The sequence below is a fragment of the Rhinopithecus roxellana genome, chromosome 9 (assembly GCF_007565055.1).
Source record: "Rhinopithecus roxellana isolate Shanxi Qingling chromosome 9, ASM756505v1, whole genome shotgun sequence".
NCBI lineage: Eukaryota > Metazoa > Chordata > Mammalia > Primates > Cercopithecidae > Rhinopithecus > Rhinopithecus roxellana.
The window spans coordinates 133,325,702-133,344,333 of NC_044557.1; the positions used below are offsets into that span (position 1 = coordinate 133,325,702).

Genomic DNA, 18,632 nt, shown 5'->3' on the forward strand with positions numbered 1-18,632 from the left:
AAGGTTTTGCCTCTCAGTTGAATTCTTAATTCATTTTGACGTGGGGTGTGTGTGTGTGTGTGTGTGTGTGTGTGTGTGTGTGTGAGTGATAAAGGCCTAAGTTAATTATTTTCCCACATGGATAACTAGTTGTTCCAGTTCTATTTATGAAAGGGTTCATCCTTTCCCTGTTGATCTGCCATACAACCTCTGTCATGGATCATGTTTCTCTATACGTAAGGATCTGCTTCTCATATATTGGACTACCCTCCTGTCAATTCCACAGTCCTAATTACTGTAACTTTACACTAAGTCTTGATATTTGGTTACTCACCTTCTTCACAAGTGCGTTGCCTGTTTCTGATTGTTTGTTCTTCTATTATGGTTTCACTTCAGCTTGTCCAATTCCACGAAAAAAAGTTGAAATTTTGTTTGGAGTTGCATAGAATCTATAGATAAATTTGAGGAAAACTGACATCTTTACAATATTGTCTTCTAAAATGTGAATATGGTGTGTCTCTGTTTACATCGCCTTTAATGTCTTTTAATCAATTTTTTTTTTTTTTTTTTTTTTTTTTTTTGAGACGGAGTCACGCTCTGTCGCCCAGGCTGGAGTGCAGTGGCATGATCTCAGCTCACTGCAACCTCTGCCTCCCAGGTTCAAGTGATTCTCCTGCCTCAGCCTCCCAAATAGCTGGGATTACAGGCACCCGCCACCACACCCAGCTAATTCTTGTATTTTTAGTACAGTTGGAGTTTCACCATGTTGGCCAGACTGGTTTCAAGCTCCTGACCTCATCTGCCTACTTCGGCCTCCCAAAGTGCTGGGATTACAGGCGTGAGCCACCATGCCCGACCTAATGTCCTTTAATCAAATTTTATAATTTCCTCCCTAAATAACTTGTGTATCTTTTGTTATATGAATTGGTAGGTACCTTATATTTTAGAGAATTATATGTTTGTATATAATCTCTGTATGTTGCTAATGTATAGAAATTCAAATGATGTAAATTTTAATTATATATTAGGTTGCCATGCTAAATTCTCTCACTAGTTTTATAACTCTTAGTTTTTTTTTTTTTAAGTTTGCTATGTGGTTAATTGTATCATCTATGAAAACTGGCTGTTTGGTTCCTTCTTTCCAATTCCACTAGTTTTTATGTTTTGTTCTTATTTGCACTGATTCTGTTGAATACAAACAATGGTCATAGCATCCTTTTCTTATTCTTGACTTTGAAGAAAAGTGTTGAGCACTTTGCTGCTGAACATGATGTTTGCAGATTAGAAACAGAATAGACTCTCTCTAGCTTACATGACACTTCGCTCTTTTTTAGCTTATACCTTTGTTACACTCCGTACTGTATTTTCAATAATTTTTAAAGATATACTTTCTGGTTCACTAATCCTTGTCTGGGTACATCTAATCTGCTATTTAACCTGTCCATCAAGTTTCTAGTTTTATTTATTGTATAATTTAATTCTAGAAATTTAATCTGGTCATTTTATAGCTTCTTGATTATTAGTAACATTTTGGATCCCCTCCTTCATTTTCTAAGAATATTACATGATATATGTATACTCCATCTCAGGGTGTTTGTTAGCTATGGCCCACAGGCCAAGGCCAGCCCAACCAAATCCAATCCAACCTGTTTTTGTAAACAATGTTTTATTGAAACGCAGCCAAAGCTGTCTGTTTAATATTATCTTGGTAGGTTCACTCTGTAATGGCAGAATTGAGAAGTAGTGATGGCAGCGGCAGGCCATCTGGAACATCCGCTGCCGTCATGCCAGCTGCAACAGAAAGACATGAGTGGTGGCAGCAGGAGCAGCTGCACAAGCAGCAGTGACAGCGGTGTGTCCCCTGTGCCCTGCGTCCCTGAGGCAGCCAACTGCATGACCCCACCCTTGCATGGCTGGGCAGGATGTGCTTCCAGGCCCAGAGCCTCAGTCACTACCTCAACCTCACTCCCTGCCACATCCCATGAGCACCCTGCTGAAGACACAGCCAGAATTCATAGGGCTGGCCCCAGGAGTGTCGGGTTCTCTCCTGTGGGGTTGGTCAGGGGCTGCCACTGCTGTTGCTGGGGAAAATGTGGAGAGGAGGTAGGGCTGGGACTGCACACTCCACAGAGCAGGCAGGAGCTGTGGACAAGCGGGAGCCCAGGACAAGCTGAAGGGCCGCCCCTTCCAAGTTGGTGGGACAGGAGCTCCCCAGGCACAGCTATAGCTGCCCAAGCTGAGGCTGAGACCCAGGCACCCCTGTGCTCTTGGGAGCCAGGAGCAGGCAGGAGTCCCACCCTCCCAGGCACAGCTACAGTTGCCCAACCCGCAGGTGCAGACCCAGGCATCTCTACAGTCCTGGGGGCCTGCTCCTGTTGTCTGGCTTCTCCCCATTGTTAGTTCTTGCTCCAATCATGGCGCAAAGTTGAAGCTGAGCCCGAGCAATTCTGAAACCCGGCCAGATGTGTACACACTCAGGGCAGTGCTGACACGCCAGCTCCCTGCCACCTCAACCCCCTCTGGATTTTGGGCACCAACAAGCACTGGAGGGAGGCCAAAGGGGTGCTGAGGGCAGCTCGGTGCTGACCTGCAAGCACCCCTTGGCACAAATAGCCTGGGTGCCATAAATGGCAGCAGGAGGCAGACAGGCTCCTGGGCAGAAGGGGGCCAGTCCTGGTGAAGCCCCACCTCTAAGCTGGGGAGGCCTGAAGCCTGGGGGCCAGGCTACCAGTCTTGAAGACCAGAGTGGGAACTTGTGGTGCCTTTTCCAGGCCCACCCATGGCTGTCCATGGACCAACTGGCACAGGGTACTTTCCCTCAGGCCCATAAAAGCCCCAGACTCAAGGAGATGATGGGATGACTAGCTACAGAGAGAAGCTACCCACCCCAGGGTCTCCTCTCTGCTGAGAGCTGAAGAGACAGGATGACCAGCTGCAGAGAGGAGCTACCCTCTCTGCTGAGAGCTGAACACTTGTCAGGACAGCCTGGCTACAGAGAGGAACTACCAACTATAGGTCTCCTCTGAGCTATTCTATCACTCAATAAATCTCCTCTTCATCTTACCCTACACTTGTCTGTGTACCTCATCCTTCCTGGACACAGGACAAGAACTCGGGACCTGCCAAATGGTGGAGCTAAAAGAACTGTAACACAAATAGGGCTGAAACACACTCCTTGCCCACCATGCTGTGGGTGACAAGAAAGAAGGAGAGAAGAGCTGCAGCCCTTCAGGGAGCCCAGACCTAGGAGCTCCCCAAGCCAGGGCTGTGATACCCTCTTTAGGGCTCTGCAGTTTCTGGCATCCCAAGCTTCCAGACACCACATCATGTTCCCTGGTGTCAGCTGTGGAAGCTGCTTATGGTACACCTTGTCCAGCCACAGCCTTGCAGGGAGCTGGTGCCCATACCAGCGTCTGTAGCTGCCTGGCCTGCTGCAGTCAGTGTGCCTAGGTGTGTACAGTAGCTGGACCCCACATTCACTCGCACACCCCTTGTAGCTCCGTGTCTGGCTCACCCTTGGCAGGCATGGGATCCAGCCCAGTAGTGAGAGCTGAGCACAGCCTGCCAGGCTGAGAGGACAGAAGGAGCCCAGCAGGCCAAAACAAAACTTAGGCAAAGGCACCATTGGCCACAGAGGTTTCCAGCTGGTGAAGCAACACTCCAAGAATCCCATAACAGTAGCAATAGAGACTGAATGGCCAGCAAACCTAAAATATTTACCATGGGGCTCTTTACAGAAAAATGTTCCAACCCCTGCACTATCTGACAATTTCAACATCAGTAGGCTCTGCAGGCCTAATTCTGCTGTTTGTTGTTTCTACTGGCTTTTGCTCTTGTTGGCTTATTTTCTGATGTGCTTTGTAATTTTTGATAGTGAGCTCCTATGTGTTGGAACTTTATGGGAGTTCTTTGAGACCTGGTTTTAAGATAGATTCCTCCAGAAATGATCTGCATTTGTTTTGGGACCCTAGGGACAGGGCACATCACAGGCTAAGGTCCCCCAGGAAGTAGACTCTGAGAGAGAGGCTTGCATGGAGTCACTTTATTAGGGAGTACTCTCACAAACAACATCTGCAAGGAAATGAAAGAAACTGAGCACAGAGGGAGATTTGAACTGAAATGTCTTCTCAACAGTTTTCATGGGGAAATCTAAAGCTGGATTGGTCCTTCAGTAACGTCTCAAATTGAGGAAAGGGGGCCAGGCCTTTGAACCTCAGCATACACTGCCCCTGGGGGAGTGGTCTTCTTCCTAGATGAAGGACTTCCTTTCAGCCAAAGGCAATTGCTTAAGAAGGACTCAGCTGTGAGCCATCAGCAGGCAACACTTTGCAGCTAGGACGATGAATACCTCTGTTCTGTAGGGGTTATTTGAGCAGCACACCACAGTAAGGACTACAAGGAACTTCTAACCAGAAGACTACTTTAACACGAATTCTTAGTTTGGAGATTTTTGGACCATATAGATTTAAATTTCATTAGGTTTATTAGGTTTATTTTTTAGATTGAATTTCATTCCTAATCCTGCTGGAGGGCTAGCTATGGTTTTAAATTCTCACTATTGACTATATTTTTCCTACCTAGAGCCAAGTTCAAGACAAACACATTTTCCTCCTTTCTCCTGTCACAAGGCTTTTTTTTTTTTTCTAGTCATCTTTTCACTAAGGTTGTTATCTTTAAGGCTTTATATGGGAGTCTGTGGTCTGAATTCCCACCTTGCTCAAACTCTAGGGCATCCAGGGGCTACCAAGGTGCTCCTCAGTCAGGATAACCACTGGCCCCAGTGTTAGCGTCACTCATCGTGTTGGGCATCTTAGAATTTCTCTTCCTGTATTGCCACTCATGCATATTAAGTGATATACCACATACACACACAAACATGCATGCTTGCATGCACGTGCACGCGCACACACACACACACAATTTCTAGCATTACTAAGGGCTTTCTTCTGGAAGGATATTTCAGGGTATGGAGCCCAACAAATTATGCTGGCAGATAAATTCCTAGGTGAATCTTACATAGGCTCTAGTTTCAAAACCACTAAACTAATGTATTGCTGATGGCCATCAATCTACTAAGCCCCCAAATCTTCTTAGTTTTAAGTATCAAATCTTTTCATATGGTTTTCTCTGATCACTGCAGCTAAACCTTTTTACTGCATATTTTCTATGTAGTTTATGAAACATTTGCCACGTTACCTTATAATAATAAGGTATTATTTGTCTTATGTACCCAATTAGATTATACATCTTTGAAAAATTTTCCCCTGTGCTTTGTAACTCCTTTCCCTTTTCCTCACACCAGAAACTTGCGTGGAATAATTTGCTGCATGGATAACTATTGAATAAATAGTTTGTTCTCCACTGTGGTAACATTTTTCTCAGACTGAGTCCCATCCTTAAATACAACAAGAAAGAACTAAATTGAAGTGTGATGCAATGATCTCACACAATATACAGCAAGTCCTTGAGACATAGTGAAGATCATATCTTATTATAAGAAATTAATTTCATGACATTATTATATTTTATTGCTTTTTCTCCTCTCTGATTTATGCTAATGGGAGAAGAAATTCTCAAAGCATATAATGGAAGCCCATTTCAGGCATTTAAAAGATGATGTGGTTTACAAAAAGCCAATTTCAATTCAACTCAACAAATATTTATTGATCAACCATTACATGTGAGATACCATGAGAAAATTTCTGTTGTAAAGTGAAGTGCATCTGTGAGGCTTCTGAAGACTGTGTGTTTTTCTTTTCTCTGCTGTTAAATTAACTGCAACAACAACAACCACCAAAAATAAAGTCATTACTTCTGCCTAACTTTAATCCAAGAGTGAAGTCTAAATCTTCATATCCTAAGCAAACTGCCACAGGAAGATTCTTCATGTTCCAAGTACTTTATATTGCCACTATAAACCATAACCGAAGAAGGGAGAATCCATTTAGCTCTCTAAAGCATGCTCTGCCAAGTTGTCTCTTATTTATTGCTTTTTAATGAAATTTTTCATGTGCATCAAAACATAATCTTTCAACAAAGGAAATGCAGCTCTGAGACCCAAGCACTTTATAATAGAGAATCTGCATGTGAACATTAATTTTTCTAGGTGGAATTACCTAATGGATTTCTTTGTGCTTGGGGATGACATTATTTTTAAGTAAGTGAACATCCTGTTATTAACTTTCCACAGGATACAAGCTTTCATAAAGTTCATCAAATATTTTAAACTGTCCTATTTTCCTTGAGAATACGAGATGAGCCTTAGTTTTGGAGTACCCTAAATCTTTCCTTCTGAAAACACATGGTATTTTTAAGCTGCCATCAAAATTAAAGGGATGTTTTAGAGAGAGGGACTTGCGGAGGAAATAGAGAGTGCCAATATGTATATTCTCACCTGTGAAGACTGATTTAACAGTGAATTAATTATTCCATTGGTTTTTCTTATTCCTCTAAAAATGTCCAAAGTAAACTTACTGTTTTACAGGGTGCTTTTGGTTACAAGTAAGAAAAAACCTGACTCAAACTGCCCTACGTAATTTTAAAATGTATTATACAACAGGAAGTCCAGTAGCAGAACAAGCTTAAAAGTTGGTTGATTCAACAAGATCATTGCAGACCCAGATTCATTTTGTCTCTCCACTCGAGGGTCCACAGTGAGCTTAGGGTGAATCTGCCTCATAACTGTAGGCTACCAGTGTCATGCAGAATTGCATATTTGCTTGTTTACATTCAACGAGAGAGAATCCTTCCACCTTCTTTGAATAATCCTTCCCTTAAATCTGATTGGGCCAATTTATACCACACATCTACCGCCAAACTAACAAAAGTTGCCAAGGGATATCCAAGCTCTGAGTGGCTAATCGGCACTCAGTCCTGATATGGGGATAGGGTGAATATCTGAGCAGAATCAGAGTCCTTTTAGGGTTTCAGACGGGAAAGTAGATTTGGAGGAGCAGCCAAAAACATCACTGCAGTCATCTATTCTGGTCCCTTGTGAAGGCCAACATTAGAAATCCTTTACTACATCTAGGTAAGTTTGGTCTTTGGAAGTATTGAAAAATTGAACATGTGTGACTTATACCAATAGAGAAAACCTCTCTACAGGACTTTGTCTGACATTATTTTTCCTTTTTCTTTTGAGTTTCACTCTTTGTTGCCCAGGCTGGGGTGCAGTGGCATGATCTCAGCTCACTGCAGCCTCCACCTCCCAGGTTCAAGTGATTCTTCTGCCTCAGCCTCCCGAGTAGCTGGGATTAGAGGCTTGCACCACCACACCCAACTAATTTTGTGTTTTTAGTAGAGATGGGGTTTCGTCATGTTGGTCAGGCTGGTCTCAAACTCCTGACCTCAGGTGATCCCCCACTTCTTGGCCTCCCAAAGTGCTGGGATTACAGGAGTAAGCCACCATGCCCAGCCCCTTTTTCTTTATATAAAGTGTTCCATATACCCAGTTATCATTGTAGAAAATGAGACCATCCAATATGTGCATCTCTCAGATGCCAAAGAGCTGCCTGAGCAGAGAGAAAACAGTAAATCCCAAATTAAGGCACTGATCAGAGATTAATGCAAATATCCATGCAAAGGGCAAGAAAAAATGCCAGCAGCAACAACAAAAATGTTGAATGTATTCAGAATCAAATTGTGTCATGTTTTTTGTGGTGTTCACAGTGGAGCAAACTTGGAAAAGCATCTTATTTCAGTGCATTAAGTTCTAGTCTGGGTGCAGTGGCTCATGCTCGTAAACTCAACACTTTAAGAGGCCGAGGTGAAAGGATCAGTTGAGTGCAGGAGAACAGCCTGGGCAATGTAACAAGACCCTGTCTACAAATTTTTTTTTTTTTAATAGCAGGGCATAGTGGTTCACACCTGTTGTTCTAGCTACCTGGGAGGCTGAGACGGGAGGATGCTTGAGCCTGAAAGGTTGAGGCTGCAGTGAGTCGTGATGGTGCCACTGTACTCCAGCCTCGGCAACAGAGTGAGACCATTTCTAAAAAAGAACTAGAAGAATATTTTCCCATAGAAGTAATGACAGTAGCTACTATGTAGTGAGAGGCTACAAATTAGGTATTTCCCAGACGATATCTCACAGGGAGTGTGATTATAAACTCATCTTCAGCAGTTCCTGCTGTCTCGCTGGCATCTACCACTGTGCCTGGAACATAATGTAACCTTCATAAATGTGCTGGATGAAATAATTTTCACAAAAAACCTATGCAATGGTACATTGGTGCTTCCCCTCAATTTAAGGATTAGGACTCATTGGCTCTAAGTGTTTAAGCATTTTGGTCAAGGGCACACATCAAGTGGTGGAGCCCAGATTTGTAATCTAACCTTACTCTCTTTCTCCCCCAAAGTGAAGAAGGAAGTGGATCCTAAAAAATAAATCCAGTGTGGCTCACACCTGTAGCCCCAGCTACTCCGGAGGCTGAGGCAGGAGAATTGCGAGAACCCAGGAGGCAGAGCTTGCAGTGAGCTGAGATCGTGCCACTGCACTCTAGCCTGGGTGATAGAGCGAGACTCCGTCTCATATATAATAATAAATTCAGTGACTCGGAGAAAAGAATGAAAAAAATGAAATATCTGAAGTTTAAGTGTTTTTAATACTATAGTGGATTAGGAAAAACACCCTAATGGTGTCATTTTAATTCAATTCCCTCTTTAAAGACCCTATCTTCAAATGTAGTCACATTCTTGGATTGAGGGAATTAGGACTTCAACATATGAACTTCAAAGGGAAACAACACATATCTGCACTTAATATGCAACAAAAATTCCAGGGGATTTTGACAAGACATGGAGCAAAGAAGGAGGAAAACATTTGAGGGGAGAAGGATAGAGAAAAAAAAGATTCTTAAGGTCTTATCTTGTTCAAGGGGACAAATTACAGAGACATTCTAGACATGAAGAAAAAGGTATCTCTAAGTTTGTAAAACACGAAAAAATCACTAATACATAGAAGATGCATAACTTGCAAACCACTAGATAAGAAAAAGCTGACAAAGAAAATTGGTTAATCCAAGAAAGAGAAAGAAAAGGGCAAATAAGAACCTACAACAAGCAAAAAGATAAAAATTATAAGGATAAAGTCACATATATTATGTATTACAATTAATGTGAATAAGCAAAATATCCAATTAAAAATGCCAGGCAAACAAAAAGCAGGAGTGGCAATTCTATGGGGAAAAAATGGAATTCATGATAAAGAGCATAAAATAAACCAAAGAAGAGTTTTTCTAAGGAAACTTTATAGGAGTAAAAGTTTTATTCTATCCAGAAGATGTAGCAGTCGTGAGCTTATATACAGTTACACACATCAAAATACATGAATCAAAAGTTTTTATATTCAAAAGTAAATTGACAAATCCAAAATTATAGTAGGTATATTGAGTAAAATTGGCTCAAATTGTCAAATTCAGTGGAAAACTAAAGACAGAGAAAATAAAAATCATATAATTAATATGCTTAATAGGTGTATATATAGAACTTTATAAGAAAGATCTTTTCAAATATTTGTGCACTATTTATAGAACTTGAATACATATTAGGCCATAAATACCAATGCAATGAAGTCTACAAAGTGGGTATCATAATGGGCCACCTTCTCTTACTTCAAGATAATAAAACAGCAACAAAAATAAATCTTCCCACCCAAAATACATCTAAGTGCTTGATATATTTTTTAACATTCTTCAAAATAGCTCTTTAGTAAAGAAGGACTAAAAACTCAGTTGTCAACTATTAGATCTGAACATCAATGAGAACATCACATATTAAAATATGAGGCTTGCTACAGTGGTTCCTGCATGTAAGTCGAGCACTTTGGGAAGCCAAGGTAGGAGGATTACTTGAGTCCAGGAGTTCAAGAGTAGCCGGGGCAACATACTGAGACCCCATCTCTTAAAAAAAACGTTTTTTAATTAGCTGGGCATGGTGGCACACACCTGTAGTCCCAGCTACTCAGGAGGCTGAGGTGGGAGGATCACTTGAGTCCAGGAGTTTGAGAGTAGCCTGGGCAACATAGTAAGACCTCATTTCTAAAAAATAAATAAATAAAAAGTTTTTAATTAGCTGGGCATGGTGGTTCACGCCTGTAGTCCCACCTACTTGGGAGGCTCAGATAGGAGGATCACTTGAGCACAGAAGTTCGAGATTACAGTGAGCTGTGATCATGCCACTCCACTCCAGCCTGCATGACAGAGCGAGACTGTCTCTGAGAAAACACACACACACACAGAGCATCATTTTTTAAAGGTTTATAAAAAGTTTATTTTTAAAAAAAGGCCTTCCTTATGAATATAGTTATAAAACTCTGAAATAAAATATCAGCGTATAAAATCCAGCCATTTATTTAAAAGGTGGTACAGCAGGTCCTAGAATAACATTGTTTTTTCATTCAACATCATTTTGCTGTAACTTTGACAAGAAAAAAAAAATCAATTCCCACCAGGTCCACTGTCTGTGAGGAATTGGCATGTTCTCCTCATGTCTGTGTGGGTTTTCTCTAGGTACTCAGTTTCCCACCCCCATCCCAAAGCTGCACCTGTTAGGTTCATCAGCATGTCTACATGGTCCCAGGCTGAGTGAGCATGGGTGTGTGAGTGCACCCTGCAATGGATGGCGTCCTATCCAGAGTCAGTTTCTACTTTGTGTCCTGAGCTGCAGGGAAAAGCTCCAGCCACCCACAACTCTGAACTAGAATAAGTGGGTTGGAAAATGAATTAAGGAATGAATACAAATTAGTATTATTATTATTAATTGAGACGGAGTCTCACTCTGTTGCCCAGGCTGGAGTGCAGTGGTGCGACTGGTGCGATCTCGGCTCACTACAAGTTCTGCCTCCCGGGTTCACGCCATTCTCCTGCCTCAGCCTCCCGAGTAGCTGGGATTACAGTTGCCCGCCACTACGCCTGGCTAATTTTTGTATTTTTAGTAGAGACGGGGTTTTACCATGTTGGCCAGGATGGTCTCAATCTGTTGACCTTGTGATCCAACCACCTCGGCCTCCCAAAGTGCTGGGATTACAGGCGTGAGCCACAGCGCCCAGCCAGGAATGAATACAAATTATTTTAAAATAAAAACTCAGGCCGGGCGCGGTGGCTCAAGCCTGTAATCCCAGCACTTTGGGAGGCCGAGACGGGTGGATCACGAGGTCAGGAGATCAAGACCATCCTGGCTAACCCGGTGAAACCCCGTCTCTACTAAAAATACAAAAAACTGGCCGGGCGAGGTGGCGGGCGCCTGTACTCCTGAGGCAGGAGAATGGCGTGAACCCGGGAGGCGGAGCTTGCAGTGAGCTGAGATCTGGCCACTGCACTCCAGCCCGGGCGACAGAGCAAGACTCCGTCTCAAAAAAAATAAAAAATAAAAATAAAAACTCATAGACAAAATCATACAAAGGCATGACAATAAATGATGCAGTACAAAAGCCCTCAGCAAACCCATTGTATTTGTTATTGTTTATTTGAACTGCACATTGGGAAGAGGTATTCATATTTTAGCTTTGCAAACATTTATTCCTTGATTTAACCCACCACTGCAACAACCACTATCCCTCTCAGATTCGCCAAAAATTGAGTACATAATCTTGTCTTTATTAATTTTTCTTAAATGTATATATAGTTCACATGTATTTCAATGTTTAATATTAGAAGTACTTCGAGTCTTTTTTTGTTTTGTTTTTTTTGTTTTTTGAGACAGGGTCTCATTTTGTCACCCAGGCTGGACAAAATGCCTTGATCATAGCTCACTGCAGCCTCCAACTCCTTAGCTTGAATGATCCTCCTGCCTCAGCCTCCCAAGTAGCTGGGACTATATGTGTGTGCCACGATGCCCAGCTAGTTATCTATTTATTTATTTATTTTTGCAGAGACAGGGTCTCACTGTGTTATCCAAGCTGGTCTCAAACTCCTAGCCTCAAGCTATTCTCCTACCTCAGCCTCCCAAGTCCTGGAATTGCAGGTATGAGTCACGCCCAGCTATGGGTCTTTATTTAGAAATTTGGTGTTTTTTTTTTGTTTTGTTTTGTTTTTTGAGATGGAGTCTCACTCTGTCATCAGGCTGGAGTGCAGTGGCACAATCTCGGCTCACTGCAACCTCTGCCTGCCACATTCAAGCGATTCTCCTGCCTCAGCCTCCAGAGTAGCTGGGACCACAGGCATGTGCCACCACACCCAGATAATTTTTGTATTTTTAGTAGACATGGGGTTTTACCATGTTGGCCAGGATGGTCTCAATCTCTTGATCTCATGATCCACCCGCCTCGGCCTCCCAAAGTACTGGGATTACAGGCATGAGCCACCGCGCCCTGCCTGGTGATTTTTTCATGACCAGAAATATGCCCATAGGAACTTAACTTGCTTATATCAGTTAGTTTATGTAAAATCAGTTTTGTTATACACTGTTTCACGTAAAGTCACAGTTTTCAAGAACTTATCATTGATGTTAATCAAGGACTTATTATATTTTAAAACCAACATATGAAGTAAAAGATAAAAGCTAACTAGTGTTACAAAACGCTGTAAAACAAACACTGCGTGTATGTGGATTAATGCAGAAAAGAGTTCAGAGTGATACACAAGTAACTATTAACAGTGGCTACAAAGGGAAGATAGAAGGCTTAGGGTTGGAAGAGAACTTTCTCATTTCATATGCTATATAATATTTTAATTTTTCAAGTGTAGGTTCATAAATTCTGTAGCATACAAAGAAGTTTAGGATTTTATAATGGAATCAGTTGTGAAAGGTCATGTCAGGAGCCACAAGGAAACATCTGAAGCTTCGTATCTCTGTCTTTCAACAGGACTTTTGGGTTGCCTAGAGGACAGAGATACTCTTCCTTAGCTGCTGCACAGTCAAGGCACAGCAGAATGGCAATCAATATGGGAGGTGTCAAACCCAGGAAACACAGTCTTAGAACTTTTTTTTTTTCTTTGAGACAGAGTCTTGCTCTGTTGCCCAGGCTGGAGTGCAGTGGCACAATCTTGGCTCACTGCAATCTCCGCCTCCCAGATTCAAGCAGTTCTCCTGCCTCAGCCTCCTAAGTAGCTGGGACTATAGGCACATGCCACCATGCCCAGCTAGTTTTTGTATTTTTAGTAGAGACGGGTTTTCACCATGTTGGAAGGCAGCTAGGAGATCATCCCTCACTCCTCCAGTGAAGAAACTGAGACCCACACGTAGTATAGAGTTGGAGATTGTGTTTCCTTTCTGAATTTTCTCTCGGTGCATACATGCTCAGGAGGCGTTCGGTAATACTTTTTGAACTGATTACATTTATTTACTATTGTCTTATTCATGTGGTTGCTACTGTACAGCAGGATTATTAGTCAAACTCACAACCAAACTCAATGTGGGCTTTATAGCTACATAACCTCATTTGTCTTGTAGGGCAAAGGAACAAAATGTGAGCATATCATGGATTAATAAGTATTAGTGATTTCTGAGAGACTAGATATCTGGAATATCCTGCTTCCTCTATAAGACATCCTTAAACTAAAATTAAAAATGCTTATGCTGTCTTTCTTTGGACAACTTTATATAGGCTAAGTTAGAAATACATGTGCATGCGAGCAGCTGCTTGCCCAGTAGTCTTTCTAACCTCAACCCATATTCAATTCTGTCATTCCCTCGTCTTAACCCCAAAGGGTAGCCAAAGGGTCTTAAGTTGATGTTGCCACCTAACAGTGAAAAAAAAAAAAAAAAAAAAAAAAAAAAAAAAAAAACCTGATAAGTTATAAGGAAAAGCCTCTAAGCTCACCTCCTCTGATAGTTTTGCATGGTTAGTTTTTCTAAGTTCCAGTAGACTACCTGAAACTTCCCTGTTTCTAGCACCAAATTATTCCCCACTTCAAAAAACACTAGCTCTCAGATTTAGGGAGAGTAAGCTTTTTGTTTGGTGAAACAAAGAGGGCATCTGGGGGTCGTGTGGTTTTCACATGCTGAATAAAGAGCTCTTGTTGGGCTTTGGTTACCCGTCATTCCATCAATATAATTTACTGGTTCACAAAAGAGTATGACATTTCATGGGTCTTTCTACATTGCCTTCCTTATTCTCTGTCCTTTGATAAGTTATCAAACAGTAATAAACTCATTTCTAAAGTCACACCTGAGAATTTCTAAAGGCTAGGATGAAGTGAACTTTTTGTAACAAAAATGAGAAAACTGGGTTTGAGCAATCACGTTCAGGGTGAAATAATCCCAAGGGTAGTTTCTTTGTATCCTGTACTTATTTGCAGAAGAGGAACTGATTGCCAGGTTGAATTATCCATCTTTAAAAAAAAAAATGTTCTTCTTATGGCTGTAAAACAGCTACAGATTGCTTTTCTTGCACTCTTGAGGAGCTGACAAGGCCCCAGATGGAGGTGTTTTTCAGCAAGCTGTCAAGTGATCCATCCATCAAAAACAGCCATATCACCCAGCCGAGCTTGCTTTCTCTGCCAAGAATTGTATTGGGTCAGATGAGAAAGGCCAGGGTATGATGAATCCAGGAAAAACACAGGTCAGAGAAATGTATACCAGAAAAGAGAAGAGATGTAGTTACATTTAAATTCCAAAAGTTATATTTAGATTTGTTTTACAGTGACTTGATAATTTTTTCCCAGTACTTTCTTTTATTCTTTCCAGAAATATGAACTTCATGACATTGATACTGAGAGGTGGTTTGTGTGATTTTGAGAAAATCAAAGCTGTAAAGCTCTATTAGAGTAGCAGTCCATAAAACACAGTAATTTATCATCAGCAAGCCAAGAGCCGTTTTATTCATAGGCCTAAAGGAGCTATTACAGGATCATTTGAAATAATAAAGCTATTGTGATTGGAAATAAACACAAAGCCCTAAAAATCATTGCCCAGCAAGTCCAGAAGTATCCCTAGGGATCTGATGCCCTCTATATTAGCCTTACTTCGTCTTGGAAACTGCTATCCCTCTGTATTAGCGCTCTCTCACACAACTATAAAGAAATACTTGAGACTGGTAATTTATGAAGAAAATAGATTTAATCGACTCACAATTCCACGGGCTTAACAGAAAGCATGCCTGGGAGGCCTCAGGAAACTTACAATCATAGCAGAAGAGGAAGCAGGGACCTCCACATGGTGGCAGGAGAATGCGAGAGCAAAGAAGGAGGTGACACACTTTTAAACCATCAGATCTTGTGAGAACTCACTATCATGAGAACAAGAAGGGGAAAATATGCCACCATGAACCAATCACCTCCCACAAAGCCCCTCCTCCAATTCAACATGAGATTTGGGTGGGGACACAATCCAAATCGTATCATCATCTAAGAAGTAAAATGACAGAAAATCATGCAAATTCCATTCTTATTCCTGGTGCACCTTTGGGGTTGGAGAGACAAGTTGTGGGTAAACTAGTAGAGTTTTTGTTTTCTGCTTTATATTCTATTAATAATATTCTACCTTATCTTTAATCATTGTAAAATGCCATAGAGAGTTATGAAAAATATTAATTCCTACTGTGCTTTATTTACTTAGTTTTTCCTTTATATTTCCTCTGGAAGCCAATTACTCTCAGCAATCTCCTTTATGCCAATCCATTAATATTTAATAAGCATCTACTCTATGCAAAAGACATTGGATAGTTGTGATTATTATGGGCTAGAGCTGGGCTTCCCAACCTGTCCTCATCACCTAGAATGACACACCTAGAAATTGATAGACAACTTTTCTGGCACACCTGGGAGACAAGGCCCCCAAAGAGAAACTTTCTGAAAGACACAGCAACACCTTAAGTCATCTTAGGTGATTCGGGACCTTTACAGAAAGAACCTTAAAGTGTGTTCAAATATAATTTCTTTTTTTTTTTTTGAGATAGAGTCTCGCTCTGTTGCCCAGGCTGGAGTGCAGTGGCGTGATCTCGACTCACTGCAAGCTCTGCCTCCCTGGTTAACACCCTTCTCCTGCCTCAGCCTTCCAAGTAGCTGGGATTACACGCACCCACCACCACGTCCGGCTAATTTTTTGTATTTTTAGTAGAGACAGGGTTTCACTGTGTTAGCCGGAATAGCCAGGATTGTCTTGATCTCCTGACCTCATGATCCACCCACCTCGGCCTCCCAAAGTGCTAGGATTACAGGTGCGAGCCACCGTGCCCGGCCCAAATATAATTTCAACTGTGGTAAAACCTTTGTGGTTGTGAAACTGACCCAGTAGTCCTATAGAGAGAATTTTTTGATAAGCACAGATGGATTCTTCTGGTCTTAAAGATCGAAACTTATATTCATTTTATCTGTGTTCCTTCCTCAGAAAGCGACCTTCAGGCCTATCAAAAAGTATCAAAGAACTAAAACTCACTAGATCACCACATTCTGACAGTGAGATGCAAGACCCCTCATTCATTATGATTGCTTCCTTGCTCCTCCCTAGTTTCTGTTTTGTACACATTGCTACATTTCTTCCCTGCTATATACACCTCTAATTTTTGTCCATCAGGGAGATGGATTTGAGACTGAGCTCCCATCTCCCTGATTGCAGCACCTGATTAAAGCCTTCTTTCTTAGTAATAATCATCTTCTCAGTGATTGCTTTATGTGCGAAAGCAGCAGGACCTAGACCAAACCCCTGGTGTTTCTGTAACAGTTGTAAACATTGATTTTTAATTTGTATCACTAAAAAATTTACAGCCATCAGTGTCTAACACTGATGGCCCTCTTGTTTGGCCCCGCAAGCCAGGCAGGAAGCTCTGTACCAGAGAAATGAGATGACTGCACCATAGAGATGGGCCTCTCCTTACTGTTCTCCGTGTGGGAAGAATTCAAACGAGAAGCTTTCCCTAGTGTATGGATTTCACATCCTCTCACTGAAAGACATATTCCTTTTCAGCATTATGTTTTTAAAAAGAATGACTTTTCTTTCTTCTGTCATCAGAAATTTTCCTTCTTGGTATCTGCTCTGAGCAGCTCATGAAAGTTTCTTTCTCTTGTTGCCACCACTCTTCCTGTGTTTTTGGCCTTTTTCTGCATTTATAACATTAAATGTGAGTTTGTAATCTTCAAAAGCTGATTAAATACCAAATAGCTTTAAGACAAGAAGAAAAGAACAATGCAATCAGAGAATAAACTGGATAAAATACTGGGCCAGTGAAAAGTTTTGCTGTTTTCCTTCTTAAAAGCAGAGGCAGTTTTTTAAGAGGTAAGAAAGAGATGACTAATATCTTTATTTTTGAAAAGTAATTATCATCTTTCTTTTCTTATCTTATAGTGATAAAGTGATAAGATTTATTCCCAAAACAGAAGAGGAAGTATACGCACTGAAGAAAATATCCCATCAACTTAAGGTAATAGAGCATCTACTCACTTATGGTGGAATTGTGCTTGTGCTGTGTTTACAGGGATTTGCTGACTGGAGTTGAATAATTGGAATTTATCAACCAAAAAAGTAAAGGCTAAGGACATAACTTGAAAGGCTTTTATTTTATTTTATTTTATTTTATTTTATTTTATTTTATTTTATTTTATTTTATTTGAGATGAAGTCTCACTCTGTTGTCCAAGCTGGGGTGCAGTGGTGCGACCTCGGCTTCTGTGTTCAAGCAGTTCTCCTGCCTCTTAGTACAGACGGGGTTTCACTGTGTTGGCCAGGCTGGTCTCAAACTCCTGACCTCGTGATCCACCTGCCTTGGCCTCTCAAAGTGCTGGCATTACAGGCATGAGTCACTGCACCCAACCGAAAGAGCTTTTAAAGGATATTTAAGGCTACTCAAAAATTTTCTGGCTGTGTGCAGTGGCTCATGCCTGTAACCTCAGCACTTTGGGAGGCTGAAGCAGGCAGATCACTTGAGCCCAGGAGTTCAAGGCCAGCCTGGGCAACATGGTGAAACCCCATCTCTACAAAAAAATATAAAAATTTAACCAGGTGTGGTGTCACATGCCTGTAGTCCCAGCTACTAGAGAGGCTGAGATGGGAGGATCACTTGAGCCTAGAAGGTTGCAGTGAGCTCTAGTGTCTCTTTTTTTTTGAGACAGGGCCTTATTCTGTCGCCACGGCTCTCTAGCCTGGGCAACAGAGTGAAACCCTGTCTCAAAAAAAAAAAAAAAAAAAAGAAAGAAAAGAAAAAAGACAGTTTTCTATCTGACACATTATCTATTCATTACCCATCTCCAAGGTAGAATATAAATTTCATGAGATAGTTTATTTATTTTTTGTTCATTGCTGTATTTCTAGTTAGTGTCTGGAATATCCTAGAAGTTCAATACATGGTTTTGTCGTTATTTTTCCTTAATGAGTGAATTAATTCAGTTTCCTGTTTTCTAGAACTTCTCTGTTTCTTCTTGAATCTTCCTACTGATCATCTAGGCACTTTCCTCTTAATTAAAACTTTAAGCAGAAGTGAGTTGAGGAAAAATTAAAGCCAGAAATTCAAGTTAATTAGTTTTGCTATGTTTCGGTGGGTCTGATAAGAGAATTTTCTTGGCAAAGGTTGAAGGCTCTGATTATTCAATCTTTGATAAACTTTATGAATTTTAGAGTTAGAGCATTTCTCTAACTCCATCAGTGCGTATAATTGAGTGTTAACTTTTACCTGAAAGTTATGATGAGAGTGTAGTGTGACTGGTTCTTTTCCATGCCTACCAAAATACAAGCAAGTCCAAAAACTATGTGGTGGTTTAGGGTTCATTTTAATGGACAGCAAAGCAG

General features: G+C 41.2%; 1 protein-coding gene across 1 annotated transcript in view; it reads left to right on the forward strand.

The window, feature by feature from the left end:
* The window catches only part of CPA6 (carboxypeptidase A6), a 334,748-nt gene that overhangs the window by 112,492 nt on the left and 203,624 nt on the right, over positions 1-18,632 (forward strand). Inside the window, exon 2 of the mRNA XM_010371606.2 lies at positions 17,197-17,272. Within this exon, the coding sequence (XP_010369908.1) occupies positions 17,197-17,272 (76 nt within the window). The remainder of the gene's footprint in view (positions 1-17,196; positions 17,273-18,632) is intronic.